The sequence below is a fragment of the Vigna umbellata genome, chromosome 1 (genome assembly GCF_029865625.1).
Source record: "Vigna umbellata cultivar VRB3 chromosome 1, Vumbellata_1.0, whole genome shotgun sequence".
Classification (NCBI taxonomy): Eukaryota; Viridiplantae; Streptophyta; class Magnoliopsida; order Fabales; family Fabaceae; genus Vigna; species Vigna umbellata.
In genome coordinates, this window is record NC_142165.1 from 44,539,827 (window position 1) to 44,556,691 (window position 16,865).

Consider the following 16,865-nt stretch of genomic DNA (forward strand, 5'->3'; position numbering starts at 1 on the left):
ATTAAAAACGCATCCAAACCCTTCTGCGCAAACGCCAAGTGTCAAGAATCGAAGTTTCGAAAATCAGTTAGTGGATGGCAGGTGTCGACAAGAGAGTGTACGTCCGTTTGGACATGGGGTAAACAAAAATGATTTTTTCTGAAAACCCTGCCCACTCTCCTCTGCATGCACCCTCTTTCCAAAATTTGATCTTTCATTTTCCTCCTTCTTCTTTCTAGAAAACCCTCCCTTCTCTCTACTGTAACTTACCCTTCTCTACTCCGATCACCGTTCAGGCACCGTGGAAGCATTCCCAGCGTCCCAAGCTTCATCTTGAACCGATTGAGTTTCAAGTTTGAACTGGTAAGTCTTCTCCCCTTAGTCTTTCGTTCTTTTGTTACATGCAAACCACGTTTTGGTTTCATGCGAGGGTGTAGTCTAAGTTATCTTGGTTTCTTACTGTTTGGTTTAGTTTGGAAGAGTTAAGTGATCGTGAGGGTAGAAGTTGTAGTCGGACGAACCAAGAACCTACGTTTAGGACGTTCACTCACGGATCCAGGTAAGGGAAGCTTATTTAATTTAATTTGTATGTTGTTGAAATGTTTTAACGTTCGTTTAGTTGATGAATGATTGAATGTATGTATCAAGTATGAATACTGATATGGTGGTTGATTTGGAATATGATTTCTTGCTATGATATGGATTGTATGAAGTAATCAAATTGATTGTGATTAAAATTTTATAAACTTATGAAACTATGTATTGAGAAATGAATTGAATATAAGTGAAGTCTGAATATGTATTTCCCATGATAGTGTACGTTCATTATCGAACGGTCATTGACCGTTCGATAGTTCTGTTAAATTTGTTTGAAATGGAATTCCTTCAATTGAGGAGAATTCTAGTTGAGGACGAACGCCCTCTTGTAATAATGCTATGTTTGAGCGTTCGGCCAAGCGTAGATGCCCCTGAGTGTTATGTGAGGAATTGAGAATCTTGTAAACATATATTTGGATACTTAGTCATTCTTAAACCTTATCTTCATCATCTCGTATTATATTTATTACTATTAATATTTCTATTATGAGTTTAAATTAGTGACGGGTCTCAACCCAAGCTCTCGTAATGAGTGGCGCTCGGTCTTATACCGAACGCTCGTAATCGTTTTTAATTTATCAAACTTGATGAAACAGCGTTCGTCCAAATTCAGTAAATCCTTTTACCGTGTTCGGTCATTGACGGGCATTAGGTTTCTATAATCGAATTATTCTAAATATGATTCTTTAACGTCTTGATGTGTCTACATTCATTTGGATCCGGCCTAGAGCCTCCGTATTTACTCTATTCTTTGAGTGTGGGTCTGAACTCACGAGAGTCAGTTCATTCAACTGATTCACGTGGAAAATAACGTTCGGTATTTTATGTCCTTGGAACGAATGATGAAAATGACACTAAAGTGAAAGATTATAAAGGATGAACAATATATAAGATAAATAAACGGTTGTGGATTTTGGACGAGCGTTCCAGGGAGGAACGATTCTTGGATGAATATTGATATCGTAAAGTATGAATGTGGACAAAGCTTAGCTGGTGATTCATCCTGATGTTCCGTGAGTACTCGTCCTCACGTAGAGAGGAGTAGGTCATGTGTGGGAACGACAGGAGGTCCTAGTCCTTAGGGGTACTTTGGATGGAACGGACTAACCTCGGGTGGCAGCTGATGAGAATTCCAGTTACTACATCACCCGGGTGCACGAACGTCGTAGCTACACAGAATTCATACAGTCCGGACAGTCGGTCTAGTATCAGGGTTTGATTTGAATTGTTTATTGGAATGTGTTTGAATGTGCTTGCATATGAAAATGTATGTTATTACTTGAATTAAATTACATAAGCTTACCCTGTGTCTTCTTTGTGTTGTCTTGTCCTTGTACGTCCGTCTTGTCTTTGCAATGATCATCCGTGTGGATGTGAGCAGATGGAGACGCGCTACTGGAAGAGGCGCTGGAAGAAGGAAATTTGGAGGAAGAGAACCTCGTCGATGTGGAAGTTAAGGCCGAACCGTAGTACGTTTGGTTAGTAGTATAGTTTAGTTAGTATAAGGTGTCGTTCGGTCACCTTTTTCTTTCTTTTTTTAGTAATGACCGTTCGGTAAACTTTCTTTTTGTAAACTGATCAGTCTAGTTTTGTTATCTTGTAAAGTTAAGTTTATAACTTTATGTAAGGCCGATCGGTCGTGATCGATCGTTGCTTAGTGTAAGACTGAACCGATACGTTAATTAATGTGATTATTCTATTGTATGGTTTATTACTGTATTTATAGGATGTTACATATCCTAACTTATTTTCAATTTAATCTTTTAACTATACCTTCAAAATCAATACAAAATAACAAAAATAAAGTGAAAAATAAAAACGAAATTTAAGCCCAAAACAGCAATTATTAAAAAATTAATTGAAATAAAAATAACTAAATTTAAAAAAAGTTAAAAATATAGAATGAAAATGATTAATTAGTAAAGATTATGTGAAAATCCTGTATTTGGTAATTCACTTAGAGAACTGAAAAACATTAATTACAAAACCATACGACACCTACATTTTAAATCCATATCTTCATCACCTTGAATACAAATATCTTAGGGGACGATGTTCTTTTATGTTATTAAATGATAATTTTTAGTAGACAAATAGAGTCATGACATATTATTCATTTATAAAATAATTGTTAATTTTAACTTTAAATTTAATTTAGCAATCAATAAAATAACCTAACAAATTAGTTTTGATAAAGTATAGTGACACTAGTGAGATAATATTAATTTATGAAGATGGAGAGAAGTATAGAACTGTGAATTAAAATAAGTAGAATTTGATGATGTATTGTATATATGTGTTGGGGACAGATATAGCTAAGTGCGAAGACTTTAAGATCACCAAAGTTAAGGTGCATGATGTTTTGTGGGGTTAATCACTCACCAAATCCACTTAGCAAAAATGTTTTAATGCTCCATGTTATGTTCAGTGGTGTTTTCCACCTTTTTAAAAGAATTTAAATTATTACTTTTATTTAAAACGCATGAAAGTTTATACGCACTCAACAAAACATAACAAGTATCGAAACATGCATATTAGTATTTTAATATTTATATAGATAATGATATTTTGACAACATTATTTTACAACATTTTAATATTATTTATGTATTATTCTGGGATTGGTCCATATTAATGTTTCTGATTATTATTATTGATATTAGAATAATGATACATAAATATATTGTTAAAAAAATATTGTCAAAATATTATTATCTTATTTATATACATCATTAATTATAAATATATTAGTAGACGATGAAAAGAAATAAAACAAGTTAATAGTATTTATATACATTTTGAACCCGAAATTCTTTCAAAAGTTTAAAAATAAAAAATTAAGGGTGTTGCTCCCTCCACCACCACACCTTTCTTCCTCCACCTCCCCTTTACTATTTTGCCCTTAAATAAAATTTTATTTTTAGGGTTAATTTTTTTAATTTTACCCATTCACAACCTATTCCACTAATAACCTATTTTAGTTCCTCCTACATGAGTAAAATATTTTTCTTTTATTTTAACATTATTTTTCTTCATCTCTTTCTTTTGTCGCGGTGAGATACTACAAGTTGTAAAGGTTGGTGGTAGTGGAAAGAATTATCAAGTAGTCTCCCTCTCGTGGTGCAGTATCGCTCTCGTGATGCAGTGTCGCTCTCGTGGTGCAGTGTGTGGAGTGGTGCAGTGCGTGTGTTGCTTCCTTAAGGTGTATTTTCGAATAAACCTTCAAATAAAACCCTAAAATAAAAAACGTAACTTTTAAACGGTGACATCCTTCAACGGATGTCAACATCCGTTTAAGGAAAGAACGGATGTCAACATCCGTTTAAGGAAAAAAACGAATGTCAACATCCGTTTAAGGAAAAAACAGATGTCGACATCCGTTTTTTCCTTAAACGGATGTTGACATCCGTTTTTTTCCTTAAACGGATGTTGACATCCGTTCTTTCCTTAAACGGATGTTGACATCCGTTCTTTCCATAAACGGATGTTGACATCAGTTCTTTCCTTAAACGGACTCCGAGTTACGTTTTTAATTTTAGGATTTATTTTATTAGTTTATTCTTTATTTTGGAAATATTTTAATAATTTAATTTAAATGTTTTGATTTATTATTTTTTAATATATTTTTAATGTATTTTAATAATGTAAGGAAAATGAAGAAGAAAGAATCGTATGAGGAGAAGTGAAACGGAGAAGACAAATGGAGTTGTAAAGTAAAACAGAAGACAAATTGTTAAACGAAATTGAGAGATGGAAAGATTGAGTGCAGGGAGTAAAGTAGGAGAACTAGGTTTGGAATAAATTAAAATAATAAAAATAAAAAATTTTAATTTGAGGATATAATTGGAATTAAAAAAAATTGGGGAGGTGGAGGGAGAAAGGTGTGGTGGTGGAGGGAGCAACACCCAAAAATTAACACGAACTTTTGAAAATATATAATTAAAGTTTGAATGAGTTTCTTCTTTGATCCTAAGAAACGAGCCCAATAGTTACGGATGAAAAATATAAAATAATTTAACTTTTCATTAGCGATGTCACGATTTTAAAGATGATTAACATAAAAGTCAACAAGTTTTCATGATTAGAAAACAATATAATTATACAGTGAATATATATATATATTATTTTACCTCTAAAAAATTGTCAAAAATATTGTCACTGTTAAAAATGTCGGCAGGCTCGGCTGATGCTCAAATTTCTCTCTTTTTAAAGTTAGCTTGTGATTGCAACACTAATAATGAGACAATAATGATAAATTTTTTTAGAAAACTTACTGTTGAAAATATTTTACTGACATTTTCTTTTATATTTTTCACTAATATAAAATTTAATTTTAGCCTTTGAATTTGTAAGACAATATAAAAGTAGTATATAAATTTAGAAAAATATTCATTTAGTAAAATATTACCCTAGCCCAAACCTAATACCGTCATTTCCTAAAATTGAGTGTTTTGGAGGGAAAATAATGGGAGCGAAAACTCGTTGTTTTTCTTCATTTTTACAGTAAGTTAAATTCCCACACTCTCCAATTTCAAAATTTTCGTCTCATGCTCCTCTTCCATTTCTTCAATGGAATCTTCCACCATGATCAACCTCAATTCCAATCACAAGAGACCCTTCGCGCCCGATTTTTCTTCATCTTCTTCTTTCGACAATAACCCCAAAACTATCTCACTCTTTGTAAGAAACTTTGATGTCGCTCTCCTTTCATCCACCCAAAACGGCGCCGTTTCGCCTTGCGACTTCATGCGCCTCCGCGCGGACCGCCCGTACTCGATCGGGCGCAGTCCTCGCGACTGCAGCTTCGTATTCCGCGATCGGCGAGTGAGCAAGCGCCACTGCCAACTCCTCTTTGATTATTCCCTCCGCAAACTCTACATCCTCAACGGCGTTCTTTTGACCGACGACTGCACCGCCGCGTGGCGCCTTGTCCACGAGTTCAGAATAAGGGCGAGGACGTCGTCTCACGAAAACAACGATTGCTTCGTGCTTCGTAAAGCTTCCAACGGGGTTTTCGTGAACGGCGTTGAGTTGGAGAAGGGAACGGCGGTGGAATTATCGGTTGGAGATAGGGTTTCGCTGGTTTGTGGGAGCCAGAACGGTTCGTGTGGGGTTGGGAACGGAGTTGGGTTTGTTGTTGAGAGAATTGATTTCGATGGGTGTGATAGTGAGATTGATGGGTTGAAAACATTCTCGGAGCACTCGCAGAGTGGGAAGAGGAGTAAGAGGGTTTTTGCACTGAAGGCTAATGTTTCAAGGTATGAGGGAGTTGTTGGGAGAGGAAGGTTTCTTCTCGATAGGTGCAGAGATATATTGCTTAGTAGTGATCCTGTGTTGTGTGTTGTGCGTGATGGATCTGTATGTGCCCCTTGCAATGCTGAAGTGCAGTCAAGTTTGGGATTATTTGGTGAAAGTAAAAGGATGGATTTGGATGCAAAAGTTGGAGTTGATGTTGCTGATAAGGTTCCTAAGACAAAGGTGGTGTTAGATTGCGCAGGGAAGGAGAATCTTGATCATTCTTCTATTGGGGGTGACTGTCTGGGAAAGCTTGGCAGTGGCAACGACAATGTTTATCCCCAGCCTGGCAAGAATTTTTACCTGAACCGCCTTGAATTTATGAACCATGGCTCCTCGGCGTGTCATCGGTCGATATCTCTTCCTGAACTTATTCATCCTTTGGAAAACATTTCGAGGATATTTATAGCAACGTTTACAAGTGACATAAAATGGTGTGATTACCTAAAATTTTTCAATGTACTGTTTTCCTTTCCTATTGCTCCCTTTTCAAACCATTTTTGTCTCTTGCTTGTGTTTCCTTTTGTGGTCTCTTTACTTGTGATTATGTGTTTTCGATTGGCTGGAAATGTATCCTAACTGAAGTGTCTTGTTAGGTTCTTGGCATATTGCAAGATTCCTTTTTACCTTCCAGTTACGATTGCATGCCAGAATACCGAGAGATGTTGGAGTTCAAAACCCGAGGACAGAGTATCTGTGCCTTACCAGGATTATCCTAACCTTGTTGTAGTGTAAGTTTGTCTTTTTGTTTTCTTTGAATTTTTTTTTCAAGGGTGGGGGAGATATGTGGCTTAAATTACGCCCTTGCGATTCACCACTTTATTTCTCCTTTTTGTGAACGTCTTTCTTGGTGGATATTAGGTATCCCCAATTCCCTGAAACCATAGCATTTGGTAATGACCGCAAGAGACAAGGGATTGCTTGCCATCACCCAAAGTTGATTGTTTTACAAAGAAAAGATAGCATTCGAATTGTTATCACATCTGCTAATTTGGTGGAAAAGCAGGTATTCTAATAACCAAACTTTTAGTTATTGACATTGATACGTGATTTTACCTGATAAATTGAAGAGAAAATATATTTTCCGTGTTCATTTGTTTACATTGTTTATTTGTACATCACATACCTGATAGCTTATTGCCTTCATAAGATGAAATGTTTCTAGCTTAGTAGGAGTATTAAGGTCTTACAGTATCTATATTAACAAACACTAAGAATAAAATATCATAATTTATGTAGTATTTGAATTATTATTACAGATTCTAATTTGGTGGAAAACTCAGTAATACTTATATACTCAGTGACTCACTGATCGGAACTAAGCAAAACTAGAATCAGAAACCAATGGAAGGTACACTATACAGTGACACTACAAGTATGCAGTGCTTAACAAAACCCCACAGTCTCCATCTCGCAGTTCTTCTCCAAGATAGAAGCCTTCCTAACCTTTTCTCCTCAAAATTCTTTGCTCTCTTTGAAATCCCTCCCTTGCTTCCGATTTCTCTCTCCAATCATGCCAGAATCCCCCTCCAATCGAGAGGAGTGCTAGGAGCATACTCTCTATCACATCTCCTTATCGGTTAAAAATTATTGAAAACTACAAAAATAGGATTGAAATTCAATAAGATGTGAAACTCTAAAAAGTTGTGATTTCTAATGAATTTCATTAAATAAGATTATATCCACAAAAATTGTGATTTGCAATATATTTCAGCCAATAGTAGAGTGTTCCAAATACCATGTCAAAGTGTGGCGTGGACGTTTATCCTCCAACCAAGGTTTCTGCCTTAAGTTTTGTTATTACATCCATCGTGCTTTCCCTTGACCAAATCCTTCCTTGTCCCATTAGTTGTTTTTCCTTCATAGATAAATGTTCCTGATAACCCTTGTTATCTCAACCTCTTTTGTCTCTCTTCCTCATAGACACCGGCCACCTGTTGTATATTGTCTTTTTTTCATCCAAATTGATTGAAAGTGGGGCATGTAAATCCTTTGTTAGTATCAGAACAGAATGTTTTATTGGATTTGGTTGTGATATCAAAACTATATTGATGCTCAAAACTAAAAAATTTGTAGAACATACGCACACATATGGGGGGACATATCCAGTCAGATGAGAGGAGTAGGTTTTGGCCATACAACCATATATGGATGGTGAAAATTGTTTAACTAGTATTAGTCTTAACAATCAATTTCAATATTATATGGTTGAAATATACTCCTCTTGCTCACACCTCTCTCCTGATGCCATATTAATTGGAGAGTTTTTTCTCCAGAGGAAAATATATATTAGTTGTTGGATCTTACCATGAATGGTCAAAGATTAAAAGATGAATTATGTGAATCTCTTAAAAAGTCACATAGCTTTTATGAAATTTTTAATTTTAACAATTCATGCATGATTCTACATTCCAACTTATCTATTCGTATTCTCATATAAAAAATATTTTCTCACTAGATACATTCTCTCTCTCTCTCTCTCTCTCTCTACATACATACATACATACATATATGCATGTATGTATATGTATATAGTAAACCAATGACTACATTTCATCTTGTATTTGCTGTCCTTTATATTTCATTATTCATCGACATAGAAATAGTGTTCTTTTTTGGATTATTTTATATACTATAAAAACAGTGCAAAATTTGTTTGGAGCAATAAAGTGAAATGATGAAATAAGCAAAACATAAGAAGGCAGAAAAAACTTTTATTTCCCACCTCAATCAAATAAATTAATTTACATTATACTTATATACAAACATTGGATGACTCAGAATTATTCTTGTAAAATGTTTGGATGTAAGACATCAACTACTGCAATTGCCATAGTTTCCCTAGTATAAACTTTGAAGCCTATAATTGCAACATCTGTATCATCATGTAAAATTATGTGTATTAGCATTTTCATAGGTATCTTTACTCATGCTGATTGTAGGTTTACAACTATTTCTTGTTTGTATGTCATTATTCACCAACTTGGCAAAACTATTGATTAGTTTTTCAATTTTTCATGGTTGTGTAGTGGAACAGTGTGACTAACACTATATGGTGGCAAGATTTCCCTCATGCTACTTCTGTTGATTTTTCATCGCTTTTCCCAAAAATTGGCAATGCTGAAATTCATCAGTCAAAATGTGATTTTGCTGCTCAGTTGGCTGGGTTTATGGCATCTCTTGTTATTGATGTACCCAGTCAGGCTCACTGGATTACACAGCTGACAAAATATGACTTTGGAGGTGCTACAGGACATCTTGTTGCTTCAGTACCTGGAATTCACTTTTATAGAACTTCTGTTTTGTCAGAATCTTTTCAGGCCTCTCCTGTTGCAAGTACTCAAGTATGTCATCAAAGATATTGCTTCTTTCAGCACTGATTGACTGTCCTTGCCACTGCCTCTGTATTTATTTTTTGATATAAATTTTTGTTCTTTTAAATTTTAATATTTGCGAACTATATCCACCTCGCTTGGGGTTGTAATATTATACCCTTAAACCCCGACTTTGGTTAAGGTGATGCTAGTAGGATATCTTAGTTTAATATTGAATTCCAGCACTAATATTGTTAGCCATGTGATCATTTGGTGACTTAGGTGAAGCTACTTCTTCTATGGATTCTTTGACTGCAATTTATACTCTAAAAGATGCTAATTTCTGTTCATTTTTTTTTATCTGTTTTGAAGTTTCTCGGTTCAGTTGTGGCATCCGTGGTTGGTTTGAGCCATTTTTTCCGCACTGTAGCGGACTCAAACAGTGCTAGACTAAAATCATTGGCTTCATTCCTTGGAAAGTCTTGTAAGAATGCTCACGGGAAGTTGGAGATTGTTTTAAGAAGAAAGCCCATTGCGTCTGTTGATGAAAATGCTGTTATTGTTCTTGTTCCCAATCCTGATCGATCTTTTGAGGGAGGTAAAAGCTACGTCACTTGTGAATTCCGTTTGCATTATATTTACATTCAATTCTTCATTCATCTCATTATTTTCAAATTAATTTTTTATTCTGTTTTTCTTAAATGTGTTTTGAACTTTCGTTATATTGTGATTGTTGTTTTGGACATGCCCGTATAGCGGGTGGATAGGTTTTCTGTTGTTTTGGATAAAGATTTTCAGGCTACCCAAAATGGTGATAATATCGATTGTTTTTGTTCCTTTTTGTAGACTGCGTTCAACTTGGTTTTCTGCCTAGAGATGTTGCAAACTGGGTTTCTTCTCTTTGGGATGCCGGATTCTTCACGTTTTCTGGATATGTTTGTGCAAAAGAGGCACTTGCTGCTGCCATGGGAGAAACCTCTAAGAAAGTTCAATTAGTACTAAATGTCTCAGAGGTGTATTTGATGTGTCTTCGACAGGATGACTTGTTAGTTGCCTTTATTTATGTTACATGATTTTTGAGGCTTTGTAACTTTGCAGGGGCATCATTTTAAAGATATGTCAAATATGATGCAATCCGAACATATTGTGTCCTTTTGCTCACTCATTGCTTCGATTGAAAGATGTTATGGCCTTTGGAGACTACAAGAGGTTAGTGGTGCCAGACCAGGAAGATCTTTTGCATTGATTGTGTTAAGATGTTCCACATCCGCCATGAAATTGGCCAAAAGGCCTCATAAAAGACTTGTACAATCTCCCCCCTTGAGCTACTTTCTTAATGAAGTTAGGCTTAACTCATTTCTAACATGGTATGCGAGCCTATCTAGTCTCTATGGTAGGCAACATGTAAATTTAACTATTCAGATGTCTAGTTTTGGTTGTTAAGGGTATGTTTTAAGATGTCTCATTGGCAAGGCATATGGCGGAAATATTTCTTGTAAGGTTTGTTATTTCTAATCTCTAATAGATCTGTTGAAATTAAGGTTAAGTTTGATTTCTTTTTCTAGTTTTGTTATCTTGAAGTATGGTTACGAGTTTCTCTTTCTTTGTCACTGAAGCATTCTTGATTTTGCATGTAAATGACAATGTTTATGCTATAAATTATTTTGAAAGATCCAGTTACGAATAATTATTATTACATTTTCTACCAGGTTCTAAATCGATACAAATGGCCCGAATCATTAAAGTCTGAAATTATTTGCAGTAAGTTTTTTTTTTTAATATTATCGAGTACAATGCCAACCCTACTACATTACAGGTCAGAATCAATAAGATGACCTCGTTATTTTTTCATTCTTCTGGACAATATTGTTTGACACCTTTTCTGTCCATTAGGTGCATCTTCTATTGGTTCATCTGTCAATTCAAAATTTCTTGCTGCTTTCTCGTCTGCTGTTGGGAAAAAATCATTGCAACATTTTGACTCTGAAGAGTCTGATCCCGAAGTAATCCGAAGGCCTTTGCTCTTTCATTAGATTCCCTTGAAAAAACTTACATCTTTTCTAAACAAGGCATGATTTGTTTAAATTGTTTTTTTTTTTAATTCAATAGTTTAATGATGCTTTGACAGTGGGGCTGCTGGAGTGCTAGTGAAGAACTGAAGAATCCTTCTGTTAGAATTCTATTCCCCACTATTGAAAGAGTGAAGAATGCTTATAATGGGATTTTGCCTTCAAGATATATACTTTGCTTCACAGAGGTGATATGATTTTCTTTATGCTAGATTCCTTGGGTAACCTTTATTTTCATAGTTGTTTTGTTCCCTTAGTAGTTTGTGATCAATATTTTGTTGAAAGTCATACTTCATTAAAGTCTGAATACAATAATAATGTATTATATTTGTATTTTTAAATAAGAACATGTGAACGGATATTAACTATTGGTTGTTTTGGAAAACTGCCTTAACTGCCATCACTCTTAGCGTGCTGTAGTTGCGGGGTATCTTTGGAGGAGCCTTGATTCTAGCCTTAACGGTGGTGAATTAGTTCTACATTGGTTAGAGAGATGTGAATTAAACAAAACTTAGGCAGTTTTTTCCTTACAAACTGATTTTTAGGCCTGAATGATATATCCAAACTGAAATTCTAAGAAATTGTTTAGGTGTTACCACCAGTACCCTCATTAGAAAAAAGGATTCCAGATAAATATATTTTTTTGAGGAAATTTCAATTATCAAGGAGACAACGACATATTTGAGTTCTCTCGTTAGATTTTGTGACAAGATCACGTGGAGAGACAGGCACGAACTCATTCATACAAAGATTGCATGGGACAATTTGTTGGTCCCTATTTAGGATAAGTTAATCTCGCTTAACATGTGTAAAACACATTTTCAAAGGGTTATTTTAAAGGAATATATTGGGTCAGCGAATGTGCTCCCCTTCCCCTAACCATTTTCAAATGGTTAGTATTGAAACTTTTTCATCACAAATGTGAATACCATTTAGTTCGTGACTGTTTTATGGTATTATCCTTTTTTTAGAAATTCTTTTCAATATTATCTTCGGAAGGGGTAAAGTTTTGACTTGGTTTGAATATGTAAATTGTAATTATATGTGAACAATGCATAACCGGTTCTCTACTTTTGAACAGAAAACTTGGCAAAGGTTGAAGACTTTAGATATACTTCATGATGCTATCCCCCATCCGCATGAACGAATAGGGCATCCAATGCATGTCAAGGTAAATAACTTCATATTGATTTATATTGATGTATCATGTATGTATTCTTGTTATGGAAAATATTCTCAACTTTAGTTGCTGTACTGCATTTATTCTTCTTATGCTGTACGGATGAAGAGTCTTGTTGATGAAGGAAAAGTTGAGTTTGAGGGATTCGGGTGCCTCTTTCCTCTGTGTCCTGTCACTCCCCATCTTTAGTGGCTTGCTTTCGATGCATTTTTACTCTATTTGTGTGAACAAGATTTCAAAGGCCCCTTGTATGAACTGTACTCATTCATATGGTTGTAACCGAGTTCCTACATTAATCCATGTCTCAGATACTAAATACATATAGGATTTGACTTGGGTGATTAGCTTCTCGATTACTAAACCAATCTCTGTTTTTCCTTCCCACGTAACAAATGTATGTTTGAAGTGATTTCATTGGAATTGGTTTGCGCAGGTGGTGCGTAGATGCTTCTGGTCTGGGAGGGGTGCACCTTCCGTTGGTTGGGTATACTGTGGGTCCCATAATTTTAGTGCTGCTGCCTGGGGGCGACAGATTTCAAATCCATTTAGGATAAAGGCTGATGGACCTAAAAAGGAGGACCCTTCTGTGAATTGTGGGCTTCACATTTGCAATTATGAACTTGGGATTATATTTACTTTTCCTCCTACAGAAAATAATGGTCGTCCTAAAGTTAAAAGCACAGAATTAGATGATATAATTCTGCCGTTTGTTGTGCCTGCTCCTAAATATGGATCTAGTGATCGGCCTGCTACAAAGCAGGCTATGAAGGAGGTTATGGTTGAACTTGCTGAGCGAGAGAACGAGAAACGTACAGAAGAAGAAATGATGGAAGAGCTTGATGATGAAGAGGAATTTGTCGAGCTTCCAGAAGAACTGGAAGCAACCAATTATGTTGAACAGGAAAAGGAAGAGGAGAAGGAATATGCTGATATACTCTGGAGTCAGGTCGATTCATAGTAGTTGAACTTCTGCAAGGAGCTACATCAGGAGCAAGAAGCAGTGATTATGGAACTGTCAATAAGAGCATTTTATACAAGATCTTTTAAGGTAAAAAATTGATTATAAAAAAACATGTGGACTATTTTTGACTTGTAGTTCTGACTTTGGGTCGTAAAATGCAGGCGAACTTGGATATTAATAGTAGCAGATATTCAACTTGCAAAGAGCGAAGCCGTTGAACTTTCTTGAGAAAGTGATTAGGAAAACTCATCCTAGGTTGATTAAGTTTGGAGTAGAAAGTGGTATTTAGGATCCCTTACACCACTTTATAGCCTCAGGTCCCTTTCTTAGGTGGTGGATCCAACTTAATGCGGGTTTCTTAATTAAAGATGGAAGATAGATTGATGGAGCAACTATATCATTTCTTATAGTTCTAAGGATTCAAGTAAAGGATTTGAAAGTGGTGGCCAATCTTCACGCAATAACTTCACCAATGAAATAATCCCAAGAAAATTGAAGACATGGCCCCCAGTCATAATTAGATAAAAATTGAAGGCATGGCAGCAGAGAAATTCAGCTGCAGAGATCCAAATTCACTGTAACCATTCTTTTCCCCGTTTGATACTCTATGTAACCATTCTTTGGCAGTATTTATTCCCTATTTTTTATTTGTTAACTAGATAGGAATATATGCTCCAATCACGAGGGAATAAACATGTATATGATTACTACTGTTATTTGGTAGGTGTAAGCGTAATTAATTTCTCATTCTTTTGACAATTTTCCAATTATATTGAAGACACTGATATTTACAATTCAGTTTTGCTGCCCATGTAAAAAACACTTTTACATTAATTTATTTTATATTAAATTAAATTATAGTAAAAGTCTCTATATATAGATGTATGATGCGATGATTAGATGTGTCGTATGGTCATAACTTGTATTTGGTTGTCAGATTTGAGATTATGTATGGGACATGTTTCGTGACAAAAAAAAATGGTCACAACTTCTCTTTTTATTAATTACACTTTATATTTTTTATTTTCACCTTAAGTTCATGGTTTTGACGCATACATTGGAAAATCAATTAATAGTTTGAATTTTATAAGATTATTATGTAACTTTCTAATATATATATATATATATATATATATATATATATATTATTCATTTATTTCCAAAATTATATAGAGTATTAACTAAAGGTAGTTCTGAAAAAAAAGTTAATGTAACATTAGATTTTTGTAAAATGATAGCTAATTAAAAATATTATTACGATATTATATAATTGATATTTGAAATGTATTATACTTAGTCCATAAATAAATAGTTGGATGGTTAGGTATAACATTAGTTTAATATAATTAGAGAATTTTTATATATAATTATATGAAAATAGGAAAATGGCTAACTATATTTTAACGCATTGATAGTTAAAAGCAATTTTTTAGGATGCAAAAAATAGTTCAAACTCTTTAGAGATTAATGTACAAATAAACATGTTTTAAGACATTAAACAAAGTCAACATTAGCATATATTGTTTAAATGTGGGATTGGATGATCTACATTTATATTAGACTAGTCTACAATATAGGCTATTCAAACTTTAATTAAGGTTAAATGCTTATGGTTACGTATTGTTTGTAATTTTCTATGTTGTTTTTAAGCATTGATGAAATAATATATTGTCAAAATAAAAATAAGATAACTGGATCAATAATTATTAAAAGGCACGCTTTGAAGAGAAAGACATTTTTTCTAAAATATGTCAATATATTTCGCTATACTCTCTGCATTATCCTTATTTTTAGCGTTTTTTAGTTAAGAGCTTAAATTTTATACTTGTTTATCTTTGACTTTGCAGACTTTAATATCTTTTCACTAATCCTGTGAGTGTATATAAAGTGTAAAGAGATTAAAAAAAATACTTAGAGAAACAAGTAAAAATAGTGTTTGAATATTTGACTAGAAATACCTATAAAGATTACTTATTGTACAAATTGATCTTTATAAAATAGAGGTTTTAAAAAACTATACCTATACATCAGCTCTTATTTTGTTTCTCTCTCTCTTTTTTTTTCTAAATGAAGAAATTTTCTATCTTTCAAAATATATTTTTAAAGAAAGAAGTCTATTAATGTTTAATGTTTTTAACAAGTACACTTCATTTAATTTCTTGTGTCTTTATGGCTAACAAGTACAGTATTTTATGATATTTTGATAAGTTCTTATATAACTTTAACTTTTTAATTCCTTGATCAATACCTTAAAACACCAGTTAACACAATTCTAAAAATACAAACCGTTAATTAATTAAAATTATCATAAACAAGGTTTTTAAAATAACAATCATTAAATTAATAATATTGTCGCACTCTATGACTAGAAAACAGCATAGAAATTTTGTTCAAGTGTAATAACTAAATCAACTGTTTTTAAGGTTACATGTACAGCTGAATAAAATGCAATCTGATTTAACAGGTAATAGATTCCTTAGATGTGTGTAACAGATGATTGGGTGGATCTGACAGCGTTAAAATTTATGACGCACGTAAAAACATCCGAAAAATAAAATTTGATGAAAATTTAAAGTCCAAAAACACAACAACATATGAGAGAAGATTGCAAGTCAACTTTGATCTGTTCTTCTTCCAACAACCTGCGATCCTTCTGATCTGAGTCCGATGTACCAACTTCTTTCTCCTCTCCAACCTTCTCTTTCTCACTTAACCCATCTTCCTTTTCACTTTTCCTCTTCTTCTTCTTCTACACGAGTTACCTGATACTGATATATCCTGTATAGTAACCAATTTAAGCAGAAAAGAATCATCTTTCATTCATGGACACGTCAGTTCCATACTGAGAACAGAAAGGCACAACTAACTTTCCCATACCCGACAAACTGAATGTAACTACGAATAGGCCATTTATGCAGTTAATTAGACAAAGTTCAAATTTTCCTACTCATTTACTGCTATTCTTAAGAAAAACCTCTCCTTTTTGTTTCTATAATAAAAAAGCTCTCGATTTAGGTTTGTATATTACTTTTTTAATGCTTTTATTTATCACAATGGAAGAAGATATTAAAACAGTACGAGTAAAGAGTAAAATAAAATGTTTTAATTATAAGTACTGCAAAGAAAACTTAAATCATCAGACAAAATTAGTTTTGTAACTTTTATAATAATCATCTTAAAATTATAGACTAATGCATACTCGGAAATTCTATTTTTGTCGACGAAACATTATTTAATGGGGGCATTACCCAATTAAGAATTGCTTACAGTGTATATCAGTATTGCTTTATCTTATGTCACGACTCATTTTTCTTTTGAGAAACACGTTATGTAATGAGCTTGCATAGAGAATCTCTCAAGATAACTTCACTTGAAAGTAACCAACATGGTGCATGGTGTGTCACTCTAACTAATCATTCTGACTCAGTGATTTAAACTGCTATAACTAATCTCTGTTCGTGTGTGGTATTT

General features: G+C 34.0%; 1 protein-coding gene across 1 annotated transcript; it reads left to right on the forward strand.

Annotated features, from left to right (window-relative positions):
- Positions 1–5,076: 5,076 nt before the first annotated feature.
- On the forward strand, positions 5,077–14,192 carry LOC124827161 (forkhead-associated domain-containing protein / FHA domain-containing protein). Its single transcript, XM_088103309.1, has 13 exons — positions 5,077–6,304; positions 6,467–6,601; positions 6,732–6,876; positions 8,900–9,214; positions 9,557–9,782; positions 10,031–10,197; positions 10,283–10,393; positions 10,894–10,945; positions 11,078–11,187; positions 11,313–11,441; positions 12,335–12,424; positions 12,867–13,481; positions 13,556–14,192. Exons 1-12 carry the CDS (start codon positions 5,145–5,147, stop codon positions 13,389–13,391), a joined length of 3,165 nt encoding a protein of 1,054 aa, XP_087959435.1. The 5' UTR covers positions 5,077–5,144; the 3' UTR covers positions 13,392–13,481; positions 13,556–14,192.
- The last annotated feature ends 2,673 nt before the right edge of the window (positions 14,193–16,865 follow it).